Raw genomic sequence first — 16,638 nt, forward strand, 5'->3', positions numbered from 1 at the left:
TGCCCGTGACTTCCTTCGGAGGAACAAGGAGGCTGGGCTGATTTGAGCAAAGCCTGGCTCACACGAGGCCCGGAGTCCTCCCGGGGCCAGTGATTCCCCCCTTCGTCACTCTGTCCCTGATGCCAGGCCTGGAGAGAAGCTATTGATATCCCGTAGCCCAGCGGGATGACCGAGGGCCGGGCTGAGGAGGCGGCCTCTACCTGCTTCGGAACGGTCACCTCACGGCTCCAGCGCCTCTTCCGCAGGCTCCCTAAGAGTCATTTGGGATCCGTAAAGCTCCAGGCCCTCCAGAGGTTCCACCCCGAGGCCCGGCTTCCTCGAGGTAGGTCTAAGTCATTCCAGCTGGGGGTGCTCAGGGGGGGCTTGGGTTCGGAGGCCAGGCCTGCCTAGTGGCCTCTCCCATGGGCAAGGCAGTGCAGGAGCCCCCTGGCAGCCAGGTATTTAATGCTGAGCTCAGCACCGCTCCTTGGCCGCCCTGACTCCCCAGGCCCAAAGCTCAGGTGCTGCCACCCTGCCAGGTTTAGGTGGAACTTCAGAAGCCCGTGTTGGCTGTGGGCTTTAACAGCCTTTCCTTGACTGAGAATTAGGGCCGATCAGTCATCCTAATCTGGTCCCTGAGCAGGCAGAATATAGATGGGCATCTGGGGTGGCCACTCTTTTCCATTCTGCCCATCCTGTAGCTCCCAGGGGCATCACACCTTGCGAAGCTGCTGAGTCAGCCTTCCGAGGACCCCGGAGCAGTGAAGTTTCCTAGGCAAAGGCATCTCATCTGCATGGTTAGTGGAGGTGCCTATGGGGGGCACACAAGCAGACTGTGTGGGGCTACAGAGGCTGCAGGCGGAACACAGCTGGACAGGAGCTCCAGCCTCAGGCAGTGACCGGGCTGCAGCTTCCTTCCCGGAGCACTAATTAGGGTGAGAACAGTCCTTGCTGGGGAAGGATAACGGGACAGTGTGGGCTGAGTGAAAGATGAGGAGGAGAGACTGTAGCAATTCAATTTTCATAGAATCTGAGGTCATCTACTCCTTTTTTCAAACGAAGGAGGCTGAGGCCAACAAAAGTTGGTGACAGCTCCAGGACCAGGGTCTCGGGCGCCTGCCTTCCAGCCTAGCATTCTTCCTGCTGGATCAGACTAGCTACAGCATCTTCTATTTCTGCAGCGCTCTTCTGCTAAAGATCCAAGGGATTTGTGTTTGTTTGGGTGTTTTGTTTGTTTTAAATATCATTTATTCCCTCCAGATCTCTGTATGTTAGGGGTGGGAAAGGGGTTATTCTATTTCACAAATGAGATGGCCCCAAGAAGTCAGGCCCCTGGCTAAGGCTTAGAGCTGCACAGTCAGACCTGGAACCCCTCACTGCCGGGTTCTACTCATCTTAACTGGCCTCTAGCTGCTTCTCTTTGATGGCTGGATCTTTGGAGCACATCAGCTTTCCTTGGGCCCCTGCCCCATTTGTCTCCATGCTGTTCTCACACACATTCGGGGACAGGTGGGCATTTGGGTGGGTCCCAACACTGAGTCTTAGGGATGGAACTAAACTAAAAAGTCATCTCTGGGTTAAGTTTGTGAAAGCAGAATTTGAAAGGCAATATGATCTTAACTGCGGAAAATATAATTTTCTTGATTACAGTTTTACGTCTTGAAAGGTGGGAATTTCACTTCCACTAGATCTAATCCCCATTTGGAGACAAATACTGTTTAGCCAGCCTGAATAATTTATCCTCATCAATAGCCTAATACATACTGTGCCCCTCACGCAGAGGACAGCTGGAGACTGAGTTCCTCGATTTAATGTTCACTCGCGTCTTCGTGTCCATCCTGTCCCCTCTGTCCCTCCTTAAGAATTATTCAACAGAGCATTTCCTTGCTCCTTGCTCTTTAGCCCAAGGAGTTATAGATCTAATGAAATCAATCAGGCCTGGAGTGGCAGCATTAAGGTCTGGGCAAATACTGCACTGCGGCTACTGCTCGTTTAACTTGTGTTAGCATTTGGGTTGAATTGATTGGAAGGGGAGGGGCGAGACAGGATGCTCAAAGATGATGGGAGTGGTAGACTGTGGCCCGTGGACTCTGCAGTAGCTCTGTGAGCGACCTGTAATGTAGCATTTAAGAGAATGGGCTTGGAGCCAGGCCAAATTTTTAAAAAAATTTTATTGAAGTATAGTTGATTTACAATGTTGTGTTAATTTCTGCTGTACAGCAAAGTGACTCAGTTATACATACATATATATATATATATATATATATATATATATATATATATATATATATATATATTCTTTTTCGTATTCTTTTCCACTATGGTTTATCACAGGATATTGAATATAGTTCCATGTGCTATACAGTAGGACCTTGTTGTTTATCTATTCCATATATACTAGTTTGCATCTGCTAACCCCAAGCTCCCAATCCTCCCCTCCCTCACCTTCCCTCCCCCTTGGCAACCACAAGTCCGTTCTCTGTATTTGTGAGTCTATTTTTGTTTCATAGATATATTCATTTGTGTCGTATTTTAGATTCCACATATAAGTGATATCGTATGGTATTTGTCTTTCTCTTTCTGACTTACTTCACTTAGTATGATAATCTCTAGGCCCATCCAGGTTGCTGCAAATGAGCCAGAGCAGCTTGAGCCTGGACTTTGGGTGCCAGGTGGTAGGGCCTTCCTTGTACAGATTAACCTCTCTGAGCCTTAGTTTTTCCCGTTGTAAAATGGAGCAAAGAATCCCCATCTCAAGCAGGTGTCATGTGTGTTAAACGTGACATTGACGGAAACCATTCGACATGATGCTGGTCACAGAGCCAGCCCCTCATCGGCAGCTGCTCCCAGAAAGACTTTTAACGATGGCTCACACTGGGTCATCTGTGCAAGCCCCCAGCATGCTGTCTGCTCTTCCATCTTACCTGGGCCAAGGCGGGCTGCCCCCATCTCAATGAAAGAGATAGGGTTTGAAGGTTTGCCCAGGCAGGAATAGAGGAGGAGCACAAAACTCTTAAACACATTCTCTGGAAAAATTCCTATCATTGAGTTTACCATGCCACTTAATTAACAGGCAGGGGTTGGATTAGCCCACCGGGCATCATTAGGAGATAAGCAAGCATGCTGCCAAGGAGCAAGGCATATATCATTTAAAAAGGCTGCTCGGGGGTCATTGGGACACAGGCCTGGCTCTCTCCAGAAGTCTCTGGTGGTCCTGGTTACAGGGATACAGCTGTAAAGAAGCCTTTGTATGTCTTCTGCAGAGAAGGCCTCAGACGTCATCTGTTTACTTTTCTCCTCCTGCAAAAGTCTCCTTTCACCCGGTTGGTTGATGTTCAGTTGATGATTGGCACTCTGAAATCAAATGACATCAGAGCAGGTGTGGAAAAACCAGTTGGATGCAGCCGCCTGGCTGTTCCATAAAGGACTGAACCTCTCTGCTCCTGCCCTCTTGTGACCTCCCGGCACTCGGATCGGGCGTACCTGTGCACACGCACCTGTGTGTGCCTTCACATCTGCACACCTGTCGAAGCTTCAGCCCCTGCCCTGTGGTCTACAGATGCCTAGGCAGGACTTCTTGCAAAACTATTTGGCTGTCCTTATCTTTGGGGTCTGTGGAACACTACCAAAAATATACTCAAGCTTAGCAAGAGGCTAGGCAGCCCTTTGCCGCCTCTCTAAGATGGTGTTTGCTTTAAAAACAAAAGCTAAAAACCAAAAAAAGCCTTCATGTTCCTCATTCCATCTCTGCCCCTCACTACTAGGCCCACGTCCTTTCTCTGCCAGCTGCCCAGATTCCTCCGTGTATCTCCTCAGGGGCCCCAGGGATGGGTGCAGGGGGCCCTGAGCCCTGGAGAGGGGGACCCCACCTGCTTTGTCTCTCCTACACCCAGAGCAGAGTGACACATGCTTAGAGGGGGCAGATGCCCCTTCTGAGGTGACCTGAGCCGAGAGGGCATCTGGCAGCTCCACACTGGCTTTAGTTTTCATGGGCTTGTTGCTGTTCGTAAAATTCCCTTAAATCCAACTGTCTACAGTGTTTTATTTTATTTTTTTAATTTTTATTGGAATATAGTTGATTTACAATGTTGTGTTAGTTTTTGCTGTACAGCAAAGTGAATCAGTTATAGATATACATATATCCACTCTTTTTTAGATTCTTTTCCCATATAGGTCATTACAGAGTATAGAGTTCCCTGTGCTATACAGTAGGTCCTTATTAGTTATCTATTTTGTATATAGTAGTGTGTATATGCCAGTCCCAATCTCCCAATTTATCCCTCTTCCCTGCCACCCCCCCCCCTCTCCGCTTCCCCCCCGGTAACCATAAGTTTGCCTTCTACATCTGTGACTCTATTTCTGTTTTGTAAATAAGTTCATTTGTATGATATTTTTTAGATTTCACCTATAAGTGATATCATATGATATTTGTCTTTCTCTGTCTGACTAACTTCACTCAGTATGACAATCTCTAGGTCCATGCATGTTGCTGTAAATGGCATTATTTCGTTCTTTTTTATGGCTGTCTACAGTGTTTTAAAGTATTTTTTCTTAAGGTGCTCTGGCAATAGGATTTATCTTTTCCTGTGGTGACAATCAAAACAGGATTTTAATATCTGTATTAAAATATATAACTTTGAATATATATATATTCCTTTCATCTACTTGTTCCTTTTACACAAGTCTTTGGATATAACTGGCTGTCCTTTGGAACAGTACTTGACCTCTGGTAGGCCCCCAATAAATACATGTTGAGTGGATGCATGCTTGCACACATGAAAAACTGACTAGTAATTAGGTAGATGTGGAAAGATAAGAGACATAATTGTCATAAAAAGGTTTAACTCTCTCTCTGAGTATGTGTGTCCTGGTGGGTGCACATACTTTAATTGTCCCTGTTCAAATATTGTGCCATGTCTTTGCACTTCTATCTTCATGGCCACACCCTAAATACAACTTGGACCTTTTTGGATATGGTGTCAGAGGGTCCAGGTGACAGGTCTCCTACAGACACTTGCATGTGAGGAATGAGGTTCATTTGGCTTTCCCACCCTAGACCCCACCTCATGTCACTTACTTGTACATTTTTCCAAAATCTGTTGCCTGCTACCACTATTGGCCAAGGGGAGCTTTTCAGAGATGCTCTGTAATATTGCACTGAGGGCCTGCAGACTCGCCTATCTCTATTTTGTCCATGCACATCTCCTCCTGATCATCATTTTCATGCATAAGGCCCCAGCACCACAGTATTAAAAGGACAATAAAATGGGGCACATCTCTTTAAGGTGCTTGAAGCATCATTGGCAAACATAAGGCATATAAAATATAATACCAAAAATTTCAGTCAAACAAAAGATTAATTAAAATCAAAAATAGTTTTTCTGTTGTAAAAAAACTGAATCATTTTAAAAGTAGAGTTAATTTTAGACAACCATGCAATTTATAGTTACAACAGAATGTAAATGTCATAAACATTGGAAGTGTAAATAATATAATAGAGTGAAAATCAGGGCGTGGGGGCAGAGTTGACAGGAGGAAGAGTTCTAGTGTAGTCCTGGCAGGGAGTTAGTTAATACTATCTAAAGTATCTAAAGTAGAAGCATGAATTGTTATTAATTAATTTTGTTTATAATTTTAAACATATATACACATCCACACAAGGCAGGGTGGGGGGCATGCTTCAGGGTGTACCGCCCCCAAAGAGCGAAGTGGCATGAAACAGACCATGTGGGAAGGTGCCCTGGGGTCAGGCCCTGTCCCCTGCCTCGCTGGGCACAGGGCGGGCGCGCCTGACGCTTCCCTTGCTCCCTGCATCATCCATCTGAACTTGCCGGGAACTGTCCTGCCCTCCCTCCCTCCACCGGCCCCTTGCATTGAGGGCCTGCAGACTCGCCTATCTCTATTTTCTCCCCCACCCAACACGCTTGGCCCGGCCTGACCGCAGTGCCTTCCCTTTGTTGGTGCCTTCAGCCTAGGGGTGTGTGGTTGTGTTGGAGACGGATGATGAATAATGGGCCCGCCCGAGAGGCACACCCACCCCCGCGGGGCAGGATCGTGCCTCTGCAGGCCAGCCTGGGTGCCAAGTTTGGGAAGAGGGTGCAGGGGTCACATCTGGCCTGCTTGGAAATGTGACCACCAAGAAGCCAGGCTCAGGAATGAAGAACGGACCCTTAGATCCAGGGACCGAGGCCCCAGGAAGAATTTTAATATCTGCCTTGGCCCCTGAGCAACAACTCAGCAGGGCCTTTTGCCTTTCCCTTCAGTACAAAAGGGTGGCTTGAAAGTGCCCATCACCCCTCCAGCCCTGCCACACGCAATGCTGATAGGTCATTTTGTGAGAGGGCGTGGCCCAAGGTCTCGGGGTGGCCTCGTGTCCTCAATTCATTCAAGGCTCCTCAGCACCACCCTCCCCGAAGCATTTTCTCCCTCCACCTGCCTGATCCGGACGCCTGCTTCCCATAAAGCCCACCCATCCCCGCCCCCCATTTCACTTGGGGCCCCAACATCTGATGAAGACTTGAGCGCATTCAGGAGCATTCCCTTGCGGCTCTTTGCACAAAGGCGACACCCCAGTGAGGCCAGCCGTCCACCGGAAGGCTGGCTTCTCTGACCCAGGACATGGGCCTGGCTTCCAGGCCACTCCTCTACCATAACATTGACCCTTCCTGTTGGCTTCCTGGCTTGCATTCTGGCACAGTCTGTAGTGTGTGTGTGTGTGTGTGTGTGTGTGTGTGTGTGTGTGTGTGTGTGTGTGTGTGTGAAGTTGGGGCTGTGTGGTGCGCGGGGGCAGTTGTGTGTCTCCAGGCCCTCCAGGCTGGGGTTCGGGGTGCTGGGTGCCCTCAGGGTTGGCCTGTCCTCTGAAACAATGAGCTACATTATATGGTCTCCAGAGGGCTGGGGTTCAGGCCCCTTCCTGGAAACAAAGATGCAGATGTCCTGAGCTGGATGTCTGACCCCAGGAGTGGGGAGTTTCCATTCTCTTGCTGCCAGCCTCACTAGAAGTTTAACCAGGAGTATCAAAAATGTGTAGATTGTGTTGATTTTGGCAATGGCCACAGCCCTCCAAGCTTGACAAATCTGTCTCCCTACCTTCCCTCTCTCCAGCATGACTCATCCTCTTGTGTCCCTGCCTCACTCCCCTGGGCCACCAAAGGCAGGGCTGGAGGCAGGTAGGGGCAGGTAGGAGGAACTTAGGTGAGCAAGAAAGTTCATGATTCTTCTTAGTTAATACATTGGAAGAGGACCCCAAACTGAGAGATTTGAGGGCTAGCATCACACGCTAAGTCAACAGGAGTCCGGCTACCCAGACTCAGGAGTCCCAGGGTTGAAAGTGACAGAACATCTACTATGTGCAGGCACTGTTGGATGCTTTACATACACTCTCTCTAATTTTGGCAACACATCTGCTGGCAAGGAAGATATCATTACTTCCATTTTGCAGATGAGGAAATTGAGGCTGAAAATAGATTCCGTATTTACTAAGGTTAAGTAAATTGTCCAGGCATCTCATACCCAATTAGAAGCAGGGCTTGCATTCAAACCCTGATCTGTGTGGCTCTGGAGGCCAGATTCCGTGTACTCCGAAGCTCCTGATTTAGTGTTTTGCCGCTTGCACCCTTTCTAAAAGACCTCTATCATGCACATTAAACAGTGTGCTTCAGGGGCCACACGGCCTGTCTGAGGATGCCTGACTTACAGATGCCAAGTGGGTGCGTTTTGGTGCTCGGGGCCTGTGTCCATTCTGGTTGCTCTCCCACCATCCTCATCTCTCCACGTGATGGGGCAGTTGGCTCTGTTTGGGTGTCACGGGGTGCAGAGTTGCAGAGGCTGGGCCTCTGCGTGGGGAAGGCCGAGCGCCCACTACTTGTGGCGCTTGACCTTGACTGAAGAGCTGGCCTCTCTGGTGCTCTGAGGAGCTCAGCGCAAGAACCTCCGGCTGCTGCCCAAGTAGTTCATAGTCTCCCAGAGGTGAAGGGGCCGTGGATGGAGGACCAGTCCAGAGCAGGCAGACAGTCCGGGTGGGTTCTCCCAGGCCGAGTGGCTTGGCTGAGCTGGGACTCAAGCTGTGAACTGGCACTTCCCAGAATGAGGCAGAGGCCTTGGGGAGGGACATTCTTGCTGTTACCTGCTAGGGCAGAGGGAAAAGCACTCCTTGCCCAAATCCCTCTGACCCATGCTCTCTTCTGGACTTGGGCCCCCCTAACCCCCATCCCTAATAAAGTCCACCCCTGGCCTCAAGTAGTGCATGGTAGGGAGGACCAGGACCAAGTGGAGGGGATGGTTTCCCAGAAAACAGGGCTATTGAGAAGCAGCCAGGTGGGATGGATTTCCCTTCGCAATTCTGCCACTCACCAGCCGTGTGGCTCTCGACAAGTCTCTTAACCTTTCCAAGCCTTAGTTTCCTCATCTCTAAAATAGGAGTAGAAGAATGGAACTGGAAACTTACATCCACGTGAAAACCTGCACGCAGATGTTTACAGCAGCTTTATCCATAATCGCCAACTCTTGGAAGCAACCAAGATGTCCTTCATAGGTGAATGCATAAATAAACTGTGGTCCATCCAGACACTGGAATAATATTCAGAACTGAAAAGAAGTGAGCTCTCAAGTCATGAAGAGATATGGAGTTACCTTAAATGCGTATTCCTAAGTGAAAGAAGCCAATCTGAAAAGGCTACATAGTGTGTGATTCCAACTATGTGACATTCTGGAAAAGACAAAACTATGGAGAGAGTGAAAAAATCACTGGTTACCAAGGATTTAGTGGGGAGAGAGGGATGAATAGACAGAGCACAGAGATACTTAGGGCAGTGAAGCTATGCTGTGTGACACTAAATGGTGGATACATGTCATTATATATTTGTCCAAACCCATAGAATGTACAACACCAGGAGTGAACCCTAATGTAAATGATGGACTTCGGGCGATAGCGACAGGTCAGAGTAGGCTCATCGGAACAATGTGCCACTCTGGTGGGGGATGTTGGTACAGGGGGAGGCTGTGCACGTGGGAGGGGGGCGGAGGGTATACAGGAACTCTCTCTATACTTTTGCTCAGTTTTGCTCTAAAAAAGTCTGCTTTTTAAAAAATAGAGGTAGAAACATGTCATACAGGCATAGTACTGATAACGTGAAGTCATGTATATAAGCTGTCTTAACACATTGTAGATAGTGAATAATGGTAGCCGCTGTCACCACAATGTGGGTTCATGATTTTTCTTTGTACCTTTAGTAAAGAATATATATTCATTATAAAATATAAAGAATTAATATTTATTGGGACTTCCCTGGTGGCACAGTGGTTAAGAATCCACCTGCCAATGCAGGGGACACGGGTTCGAGCCCTGGTCCGGGAAGATCCCACATGCCGCGGAGCAACTAAGCCCGTGCGCCACAGCTACTGAGCCTGCGCTCGAGAGCCCACGAGCCACAACTACTGAAGCCCGCGTGTCTAGAGCCCGTGCTCCTCAACAAGAGAAGCCACCACAATGAGAAGCCTGCGCACCGCAATGAAGAGTAGCCCCCACTCGCCGCAACTAGAGAAAGCCCGCGCGCAGCAATGAAGACCCATTGCAGCCAAAAATAAATTTTAAAAAAAGAATATATATTTATTATAAAAATTTAGACTATAAAGAGAGGAAAAACACTTGAAATCCCATTACTCAGAGCAAGCATATCACCTGCCTTCCAAATTTCTCTCTATGCATAATGTATATGTAAGTATGTGTATGTTTTTATATAATTAGGGTCACGAAACACAGCCTTTTTCTCTTTCAATAATATGCTTGTGGACATCTTTCCAAGTTGACCAATCTACATCATCTTATATAATGGCTAAATATACCATAATTGTAGCTGGCCCCCTGTAGATGGATGTGCGGTATTTCTAGTATTTTGTTGCCGTAAATAACTGTGTGATGAACCTTTTAGTGGAGACGTATTTAGATACAAATAAATACACACTGAGGATACATTCCTGCAGGAAATTGGTACCACCAATAAGGCAAGAACCTTCTCATTTACCCACATCCTCTTTAATACTCAAAGTTATCAATTTTGGTTAACAATTTTCTTTTCTGAAACTAGAGCAAGATTTTAGAAGTTCAAATATTGGAGGGGGTGGGTAGGAAGGCGGGGAGGAGAGACCTCCCAGGTGGGCAAAGGTGCCTCTCCGAGGTGGGGGAGAGTTGCCCCTCACCAGGCTCCGTGCGCACCTGGCACCTCACCTCTGCAGGGAGCCGAGACCAGGGGCCTCCCTTGCTCAGGGTGGGGAGAGGGGCTCAGTGGGGGTCTGAGGATGCATCAGAGCCTTTTTTATCAGGACTCAGTGGAGGTCTGGAGGAAGGTCAGTGGGCAGTGATGGGATGAGCACAGACGGGCTTCCGGGATGAGGATGCCAGATGCTGTGGCTTCTGGTGAGATTGACTAGGATTTTAGCCAGTTCATATGAATAGCTAGTATTTATTGATCTCTTAGTTTGCATCAGGTGTTGTGTTATGATTTACATAGTTACCTCGTTTAATGCTCTTAGCAACCCTGTGAGGCAGGTACTGCCATAGGCTCCATTTAGAGAGGAAGCTGAGGCACGCAGGAGTTAGGACACTAGCCTAGGGGTAGGTCAGCACTCACACTCTGGTCTCTCCACTTCAGCAAAAGGCAGAAGACCATTCATTCCTTCCTCTATTCACTCAACCAATTCGTACTAACTCCCTTCCAAATGCTTAATAGTGGCTGGTCCTCTTGAACACTGAGCAGGGCCCAGAGCAAAGGGCTGGGAAAGGGTGGACTTCAGGAGCTGCAGCCCTGGGGGTTTAGAGGGGCGTGTGGTTGCAGAGGACACTAGAGGGCCTGAGGTCCGAGGGGAAATCTTGGAGCCATGTGGAGAGAGGTGCTTCTGGCTGGGGGAGCAGGGGGGGTCGAGGCTGCAGGGTGCAGCGGGGCTGCAGGTGGTGAAGCAGGGCCGGGCCGGCCTGGGACAGACAGGCACAGAGAGCATTCTGGGTGGTCTCTGAGTGGACATGGTTGGTCTTGAGTGGAGGGACCCCCAGCACAAGAATGGGGGACTCTTGAAGAAATATCTGAGAAGGGAGCCAAGGCAGGGACCCCAAGACTGAGGACTGTCCCCACTGACTTGCTCGGAAAGACCTTACTCCTGCTTTTTAAAAACTTTTGTAACATTGTAATTTTCCAGTGCACTTTTTTGTGTGTGTGGTGGTGGTGATAGTGGTTTTTGTTTGTTTGTTTTTTAATTTATTTTAATTAATTAATTAATTTGGCTGCTCCGAGTCTTAGTTGCGGCACGCAGGATCTTCATTGTGGCATGTGGGATCTTTGGTTGTGGCATGCAGGATCTTTAGTTGTGGCATGTGGGATCTAGTTCCCTTACCAGGGATCGAACCTGGGCCTCCTACGTTGGGAACGTGGAGTCTTAACCACTGGACCACCAGGGAAGTCTCTGTTTTTTAATTTTTAAAAAATTTATTTTATTGAAGTATAGTTGATTTACAATGTTGTGTTAATTTCTGCTGTACAGCAAAGTGATTCAGTTATACATATATATATATATATATATATACATTCTTTTTCATATTCTTTTCCATTATGTGTTTTTTCAGATTTCTCTGTAGTGCCTAAGAACAAAATTATTTTAAAACTAAAAGCTATTTGTGTGCTTGGTTTGGAAATGGCTAGCTAGGGGGAGCTGGTGAGACTACAGATGACCCACCAGGAGCTCGGTGGGGCGGGAAGGAATCCACACGGCAGAGTGGTGTTGGGAGAGGTGGGATGGAACATTAACTGGGGGCCTCTGTGTCCCAGGCCTCCTGTGCAGTGCTTTACATCATGGACCCCATTTAATCCTCATGGCAGCCCTATGAACAGGCTATTATTCCCACTATACAGTTGAGGAAATTAATGATCCGAGGAGTTCAATAACTTACCCAATTTCACAAAGCTGGTTGAGCAGTGAGTGGAGGCCAGGCCTTCCTCCAAGTCCATCCTCTTTCCATTTCCCCATAGCACAGGCCAGGTCCCGAGGGGGAACGGGGGAAGTGGTAAGTTTGTTCTGAGGTTGACCTTGTCCAAGAAGGCCTGGGGTACCCAGAGCATGGACACAGGGCTCCTGGATTCAGAGGCTGTCATGCTTCCCCTCGGGCCTCAGTAGTGGCTTTGGCCATGCAGGGTGAGAAGCTGCTCTTCCCTGACCTGGGAATGACCGCAAGGGAGGCCTATGAGCTCATTATAACCCAGGCTCTGAATCCTGGGAACCCGCCCCATCCTCACCCCACATCCTGGCTTCAGCTGCAGGAGGGGGAGAGTGAAGTGGAGAGCTCCACACTATCTTGGGCTCTTGCATATGACCCTGGGGTGACAGGGCCTTAAGGGTTCCTTATCAACAGAATGCCTCTGGTTCAGAAAAATTAGCCTCTTTGTGTGCCTGTGTGTGTGTGTGTGTGTGTGCGCGCATTTGGCAACTGGGGTCAGGCAGGAACTAACTATGGCAGCCCTGGGGACTAAGGGGAGTTTTGTAGCTTTTGCATTTAGGAAAACAATCTCCTAGCACAGTTCCATCTGCTGAATTCACCTCCTCTGGGCTGAAGTGGAAGAAAGACTGTATCTTTGGACATAGGTTGCCATGGCCTCTGGGCCTGACCCCCTTGTTCGAGATGGTGCCTTTGGTGGTGACCTTCAGGGACCGAGAAGGCCAGGAGCAGGGCTAGTAGAAGTAGGGAGGTGGTCCTGGCCTCAGCTCAGCACTTCCTGGCCTCCTTCCTCTGCCAGTCTGCTGCTGACCCCTGGAGATGGTGTCCATGAGACACCCGCATCCATTCGAGACTAAGGGCTCTGGGTTCCCAATATGGCCCAGGGTCTGTGTTATGGGCTGAATTGTATCCCCTCCCCGCAAAAAAAAAAATATGTCAAAGTTCTAACCCCCAGTACATCAGAATGTGACCTCGTTTGGAAACAAGGTAGTTGCAGATGTAATTAGTTAAGAAAAGGTTGCACTAGAGTAGGATGGTCCCCTAATTCAATACAAATGGTGTCATGTGAGGATGACCGTGTGAAGACACAGGCATACAGGGAGAAGGCCACGTAGAGGTTGAGGCAGAGATCGGAGTGATGCAGCTGCAAGCCGAGGACAGCCAAAGACTGCCAGCAAACCACCAGAAGCTGGGAAGAGGCCAGAAATGATCCTCCTACAGGCTTCAGAAGGAGCGTGAGCCTGCTGACAAGTTGATTTCAGACTTCTGGCCTCCAGAACTGAGAGACAGTAATTTCAGTTTGCAGCCACCTAGTCGGTGGTGCTTTGTTATAGCAGCGAGGAAACCAGTACAGCCTGGGTCTGAGGGTAACCCACAGGAGCCCTGTCTGCATCCTGGCACACAGTTCCCTCTTTGAGAAGGGCCCCTCTGTGGTTGTGTCTCCATCATTCCTCCTATCTTGAGGGAAAGATGGCCTGTGGGAGTTTAAGCACTGGGATCCAGTGGAACCCAACCCTGCCTTGGCAACCTCATGAATGTCCCCACTCGGAGCGCATGAGGCCTGCAGGCTACTGGTTGTGGCTGGCGGGGCTTGCTTCTGTGTATGCAGAAGGACATGGAGACTGTGACTTCATCTCTGCTGGCCTAAAAGCCCTGGGCTTAGCATTTCCAGGGGCCAGGAAATATCAAGACGTGCTTCAGTGGTTTTGCTACAGTCTGTGATTACAGGGTCTGATGGGACAGACTCATTGGTGCTCAGATGTGCTTTTTATAAAATCCCGAACCACTCCTCTTGCAGTCTTCTGTTCCCCCACTCCGTCCAGCTCAGCGTGAGTCTGTAAAAAAAAAAATGTTCCTGTGGTTTTGGTGCTGTGTGTGTGTGTGTGTGCGTGTGCGTGTGCACGCGCACGCATGTGTGTCAGCGAGAGGCAGAGCAGAGAGAGACAGACAGAAATGGAGAGATTCAGACGCACAGGTGGACACAGAGTGCCCGTGTCTGCAGGACACAGAGTTGAAATAGGAGACTGGAAGACTTCTTCCTTTCTCAAGACGCTCTCCCCTTTGGGAGCCGGTGGCAGCTCTCACTTGAGGTAGAGCTGGCGAGTTTCCACTCCTTGGCAGCCCCGGAGAATTCTTCATCGCTCAGAGCTTGGCCAGGAGCTGGATAGGTGTGTCCCAGGAGCAGAGCCCGAACAATGCCTCTCTGTGTGGGCTCTGGCCTCGGTGCTCCCTTATCAAAGCCGTGGCATTTCTGGGCACTGCGGGCAGGGGAGACTCGGTCTGCACACTGCCTGTGCCCTTTACCCCCACCAAGGGTGAGGCCGTCCTCGAGCCGGGCAGAGATCTCCTACTGGGGGAGCCCAGGAATGCATGTGGGCTCTGGCAGGGTTATGGTGCGTGGCTCAGAGTGGGCTCTACCCATCCCCTCTCCAGGTGAGAGCACAGCCCCTCCGGAGGAGAGTTGGGAATGCCCAGAAGAGGGTGGGGTGTGAAGGAGAGGATGTCGCGTGGGCCTCACCTGCAGGCATGAGGGAGGTGAGCAGTAGGGCTTCTAAATGCCATCCCAGAAAGGCAGTCAGGACTTCAGACCACTGAGTCAGAAGGTTGCAGGGTTCTGGAATCTCTTCATGTCCCCACATTTGCTGGGTGCTCCCCTGCAGGCATTAATGGCAAAACCTGTACAAGGAATGTGGTCCAGGTGCTTATCTTTGGGAATGTAAGGGAAGGGGGCAGCTGGGGAGAGTGGGGGTCTCTTTCCAAAACTCCCCGAGAGCGTGGGGAGAAGAGGAGACCCACCCCTACCGCCGCCCCAGGACGGAAGTGCGCTTCACAGCTTTAAGAAGATAGTCCCAATGTGCCCTGGTTTTGGAGCTTGTTAAAAGGAAGGGAAAGAGTGTCAGGAGGCTCAGCCCTTATCAGCCAAAAGTTGTCCCCACGTCCCCAGGTTATACAAACAAGTCCAGGCTGTCGTGTCCCCTGCCGCATCCCCATGCACCCGGGATCACAATCGAGCAGCCTTCTCATGGAGACTCCGGCAGCCTCCCTCAGCTGGGCCTTCAGGCTGAGCTGTGGCACCTCCAGGACAGGTGACCCTGGCAGGCCCAGCAGCTTCTGTGAGAACCAGCCTCAAATCTGAGCATTTTGCCTGCTGATGGGCTTGTGTTGATTTCTCTTGCTGCCCACCTTTTCTTCACTGCCATCCTCCACACACACTCCCCTCCCCTTGCCTGCTCCAGCCTCTCTGCCTCCTGCCCCCTTCAACTTCACCTCCCTTCTGCCAAGGAGGCTCCAGAGAGAGCCCTGAGGAAGCTGGAGACTGCTCGCAGCCTTGGCTCCGCCACTGAGCTGTGTGTCGTTGGGCACCTAGCTTTACCTCTCTGAGCCTCAGCTTCCCCATCTGCGAGGTAGTCGCCCAGACTCTTTGCAACCCTGGTCATTAAGTCTTACTTCCGTGGAAGTGAACATTGTCTAGGAAATAAACGTGTGCTTTTCCCCGAAGCACCTAGTTTGGGATGTTGTCTGTAAGCTATGTCAGCTGGGTTAGAGAAGCCACCCCACATTTCTAGATGGGGCAGGGTCAGAGACAGGTGACAGCCCTTCCTGTTGATAATAATGCTTTTGTCCCTGGAGGCACCTTTAATTTATTAAGACCTGTTCCCCCCCTATAACTATAAACATCCTTGTGCACTAGGCAGGGCAGTTAGTACCTATATTTTACAGACTGCAAAACAAGGCCCAGAAAAGTTAAGTCCTTCCCCAGGGATCCGTGACCCCGGGTGATTAACATAAATTAGTAGAAAGAGAGCCAGCCAGAGCCAGATGATCTGCCCTTAGAAAGTCACCAATGTCCCTAGGCCCCAGTTTCCTGTCTGTAAAGTGGTAGTAATAATGGTTGCATGGTCACACACAATAACAGAGGTGCAAATAGTTTGCAAACTGTAAAGCACCTGTTCACCTTCACCATTCATGGTGGCGCGGAGAGCGGGTGACATTCTCCCGGTGTTCTCCCCCCTCCACTTCCCTCCCGCGTGCTCTTCCCTCCAGGAGATACACGCCATCTTCCAGGGTATTTCTCTGGGCCTCCTGTCTGGCCCCTAATCCCCCTGTGGTTCTCTCCCTCCAGACTGTAAATTCACCTGCCACCCGGAGTGCCGCAGCCTGATCCAGCTGGACTGCAGTCAGCAGGGAGGCCCCTCCCGGGACAGACCCTCTCCAGAAAGCACCCTCACTTCGACCTTCAGCCAGGTAGGCAGCAAGGGCTCAAGGACCAGGCTGGGAACAGCCTCCGAGGTGTCCCGGGCTCCCCTGTCCCTCCCAGGAGCTCTGGTGAGGGGGAGGTGGTGTGAGGGTTCCACACACGCTGGATGTTGGGGTCCCCTTCTGGCTAGATGGGGTCCACAGCACACACTCTGATTCTACACCCAATTCTGATGTGGGGGGCGAGGGTCCCACACCACCAAAGCAATCATCTGACACCCACTGGGTGTCCTGCAGTTCACCTCAGTTCTGGTGGTGGGGAGGCATCTGTGCGCCTCCCCACCACCACTTCAGATACCAGTTGCAAGGCCGTGTTGTCACCTTCTACAACTCCCTCCTTGGGTTCAATTAATTTGCTAGAGCAGCTCACAGAACTCAAACATTTTACGTACTAGATGAGCAGTTTATTATAAAAGGATCTA

The 16,638-nt window shown here is 49.9% G+C and overlaps 1 protein-coding gene across 2 annotated transcripts in view; it reads left to right on the top strand.

Annotated features, from left to right (window-relative positions):
* RASSF5 (Ras association domain family member 5) overlaps positions 1-16,638 on the top strand; it is a 71,653-nt gene that overhangs the window by 11,077 nt on the left and 43,938 nt on the right. For both annotated transcript variants that reach the window (XM_068541625.1, XM_068541624.1), the window contains exon 2: positions 16,083-16,204. In XM_068541625.1, the coding sequence (XP_068397726.1) occupies positions 16,083-16,204 (122 nt within the window). The remainder of the gene's footprint in view (positions 1-16,082; positions 16,205-16,638) is intronic.

This window comes from Eschrichtius robustus, chromosome 3 (assembly GCF_028021215.1).
Source record: "Eschrichtius robustus isolate mEscRob2 chromosome 3, mEscRob2.pri, whole genome shotgun sequence".
NCBI lineage: Eukaryota > Metazoa > Chordata > Mammalia > Artiodactyla > Eschrichtiidae > Eschrichtius > Eschrichtius robustus.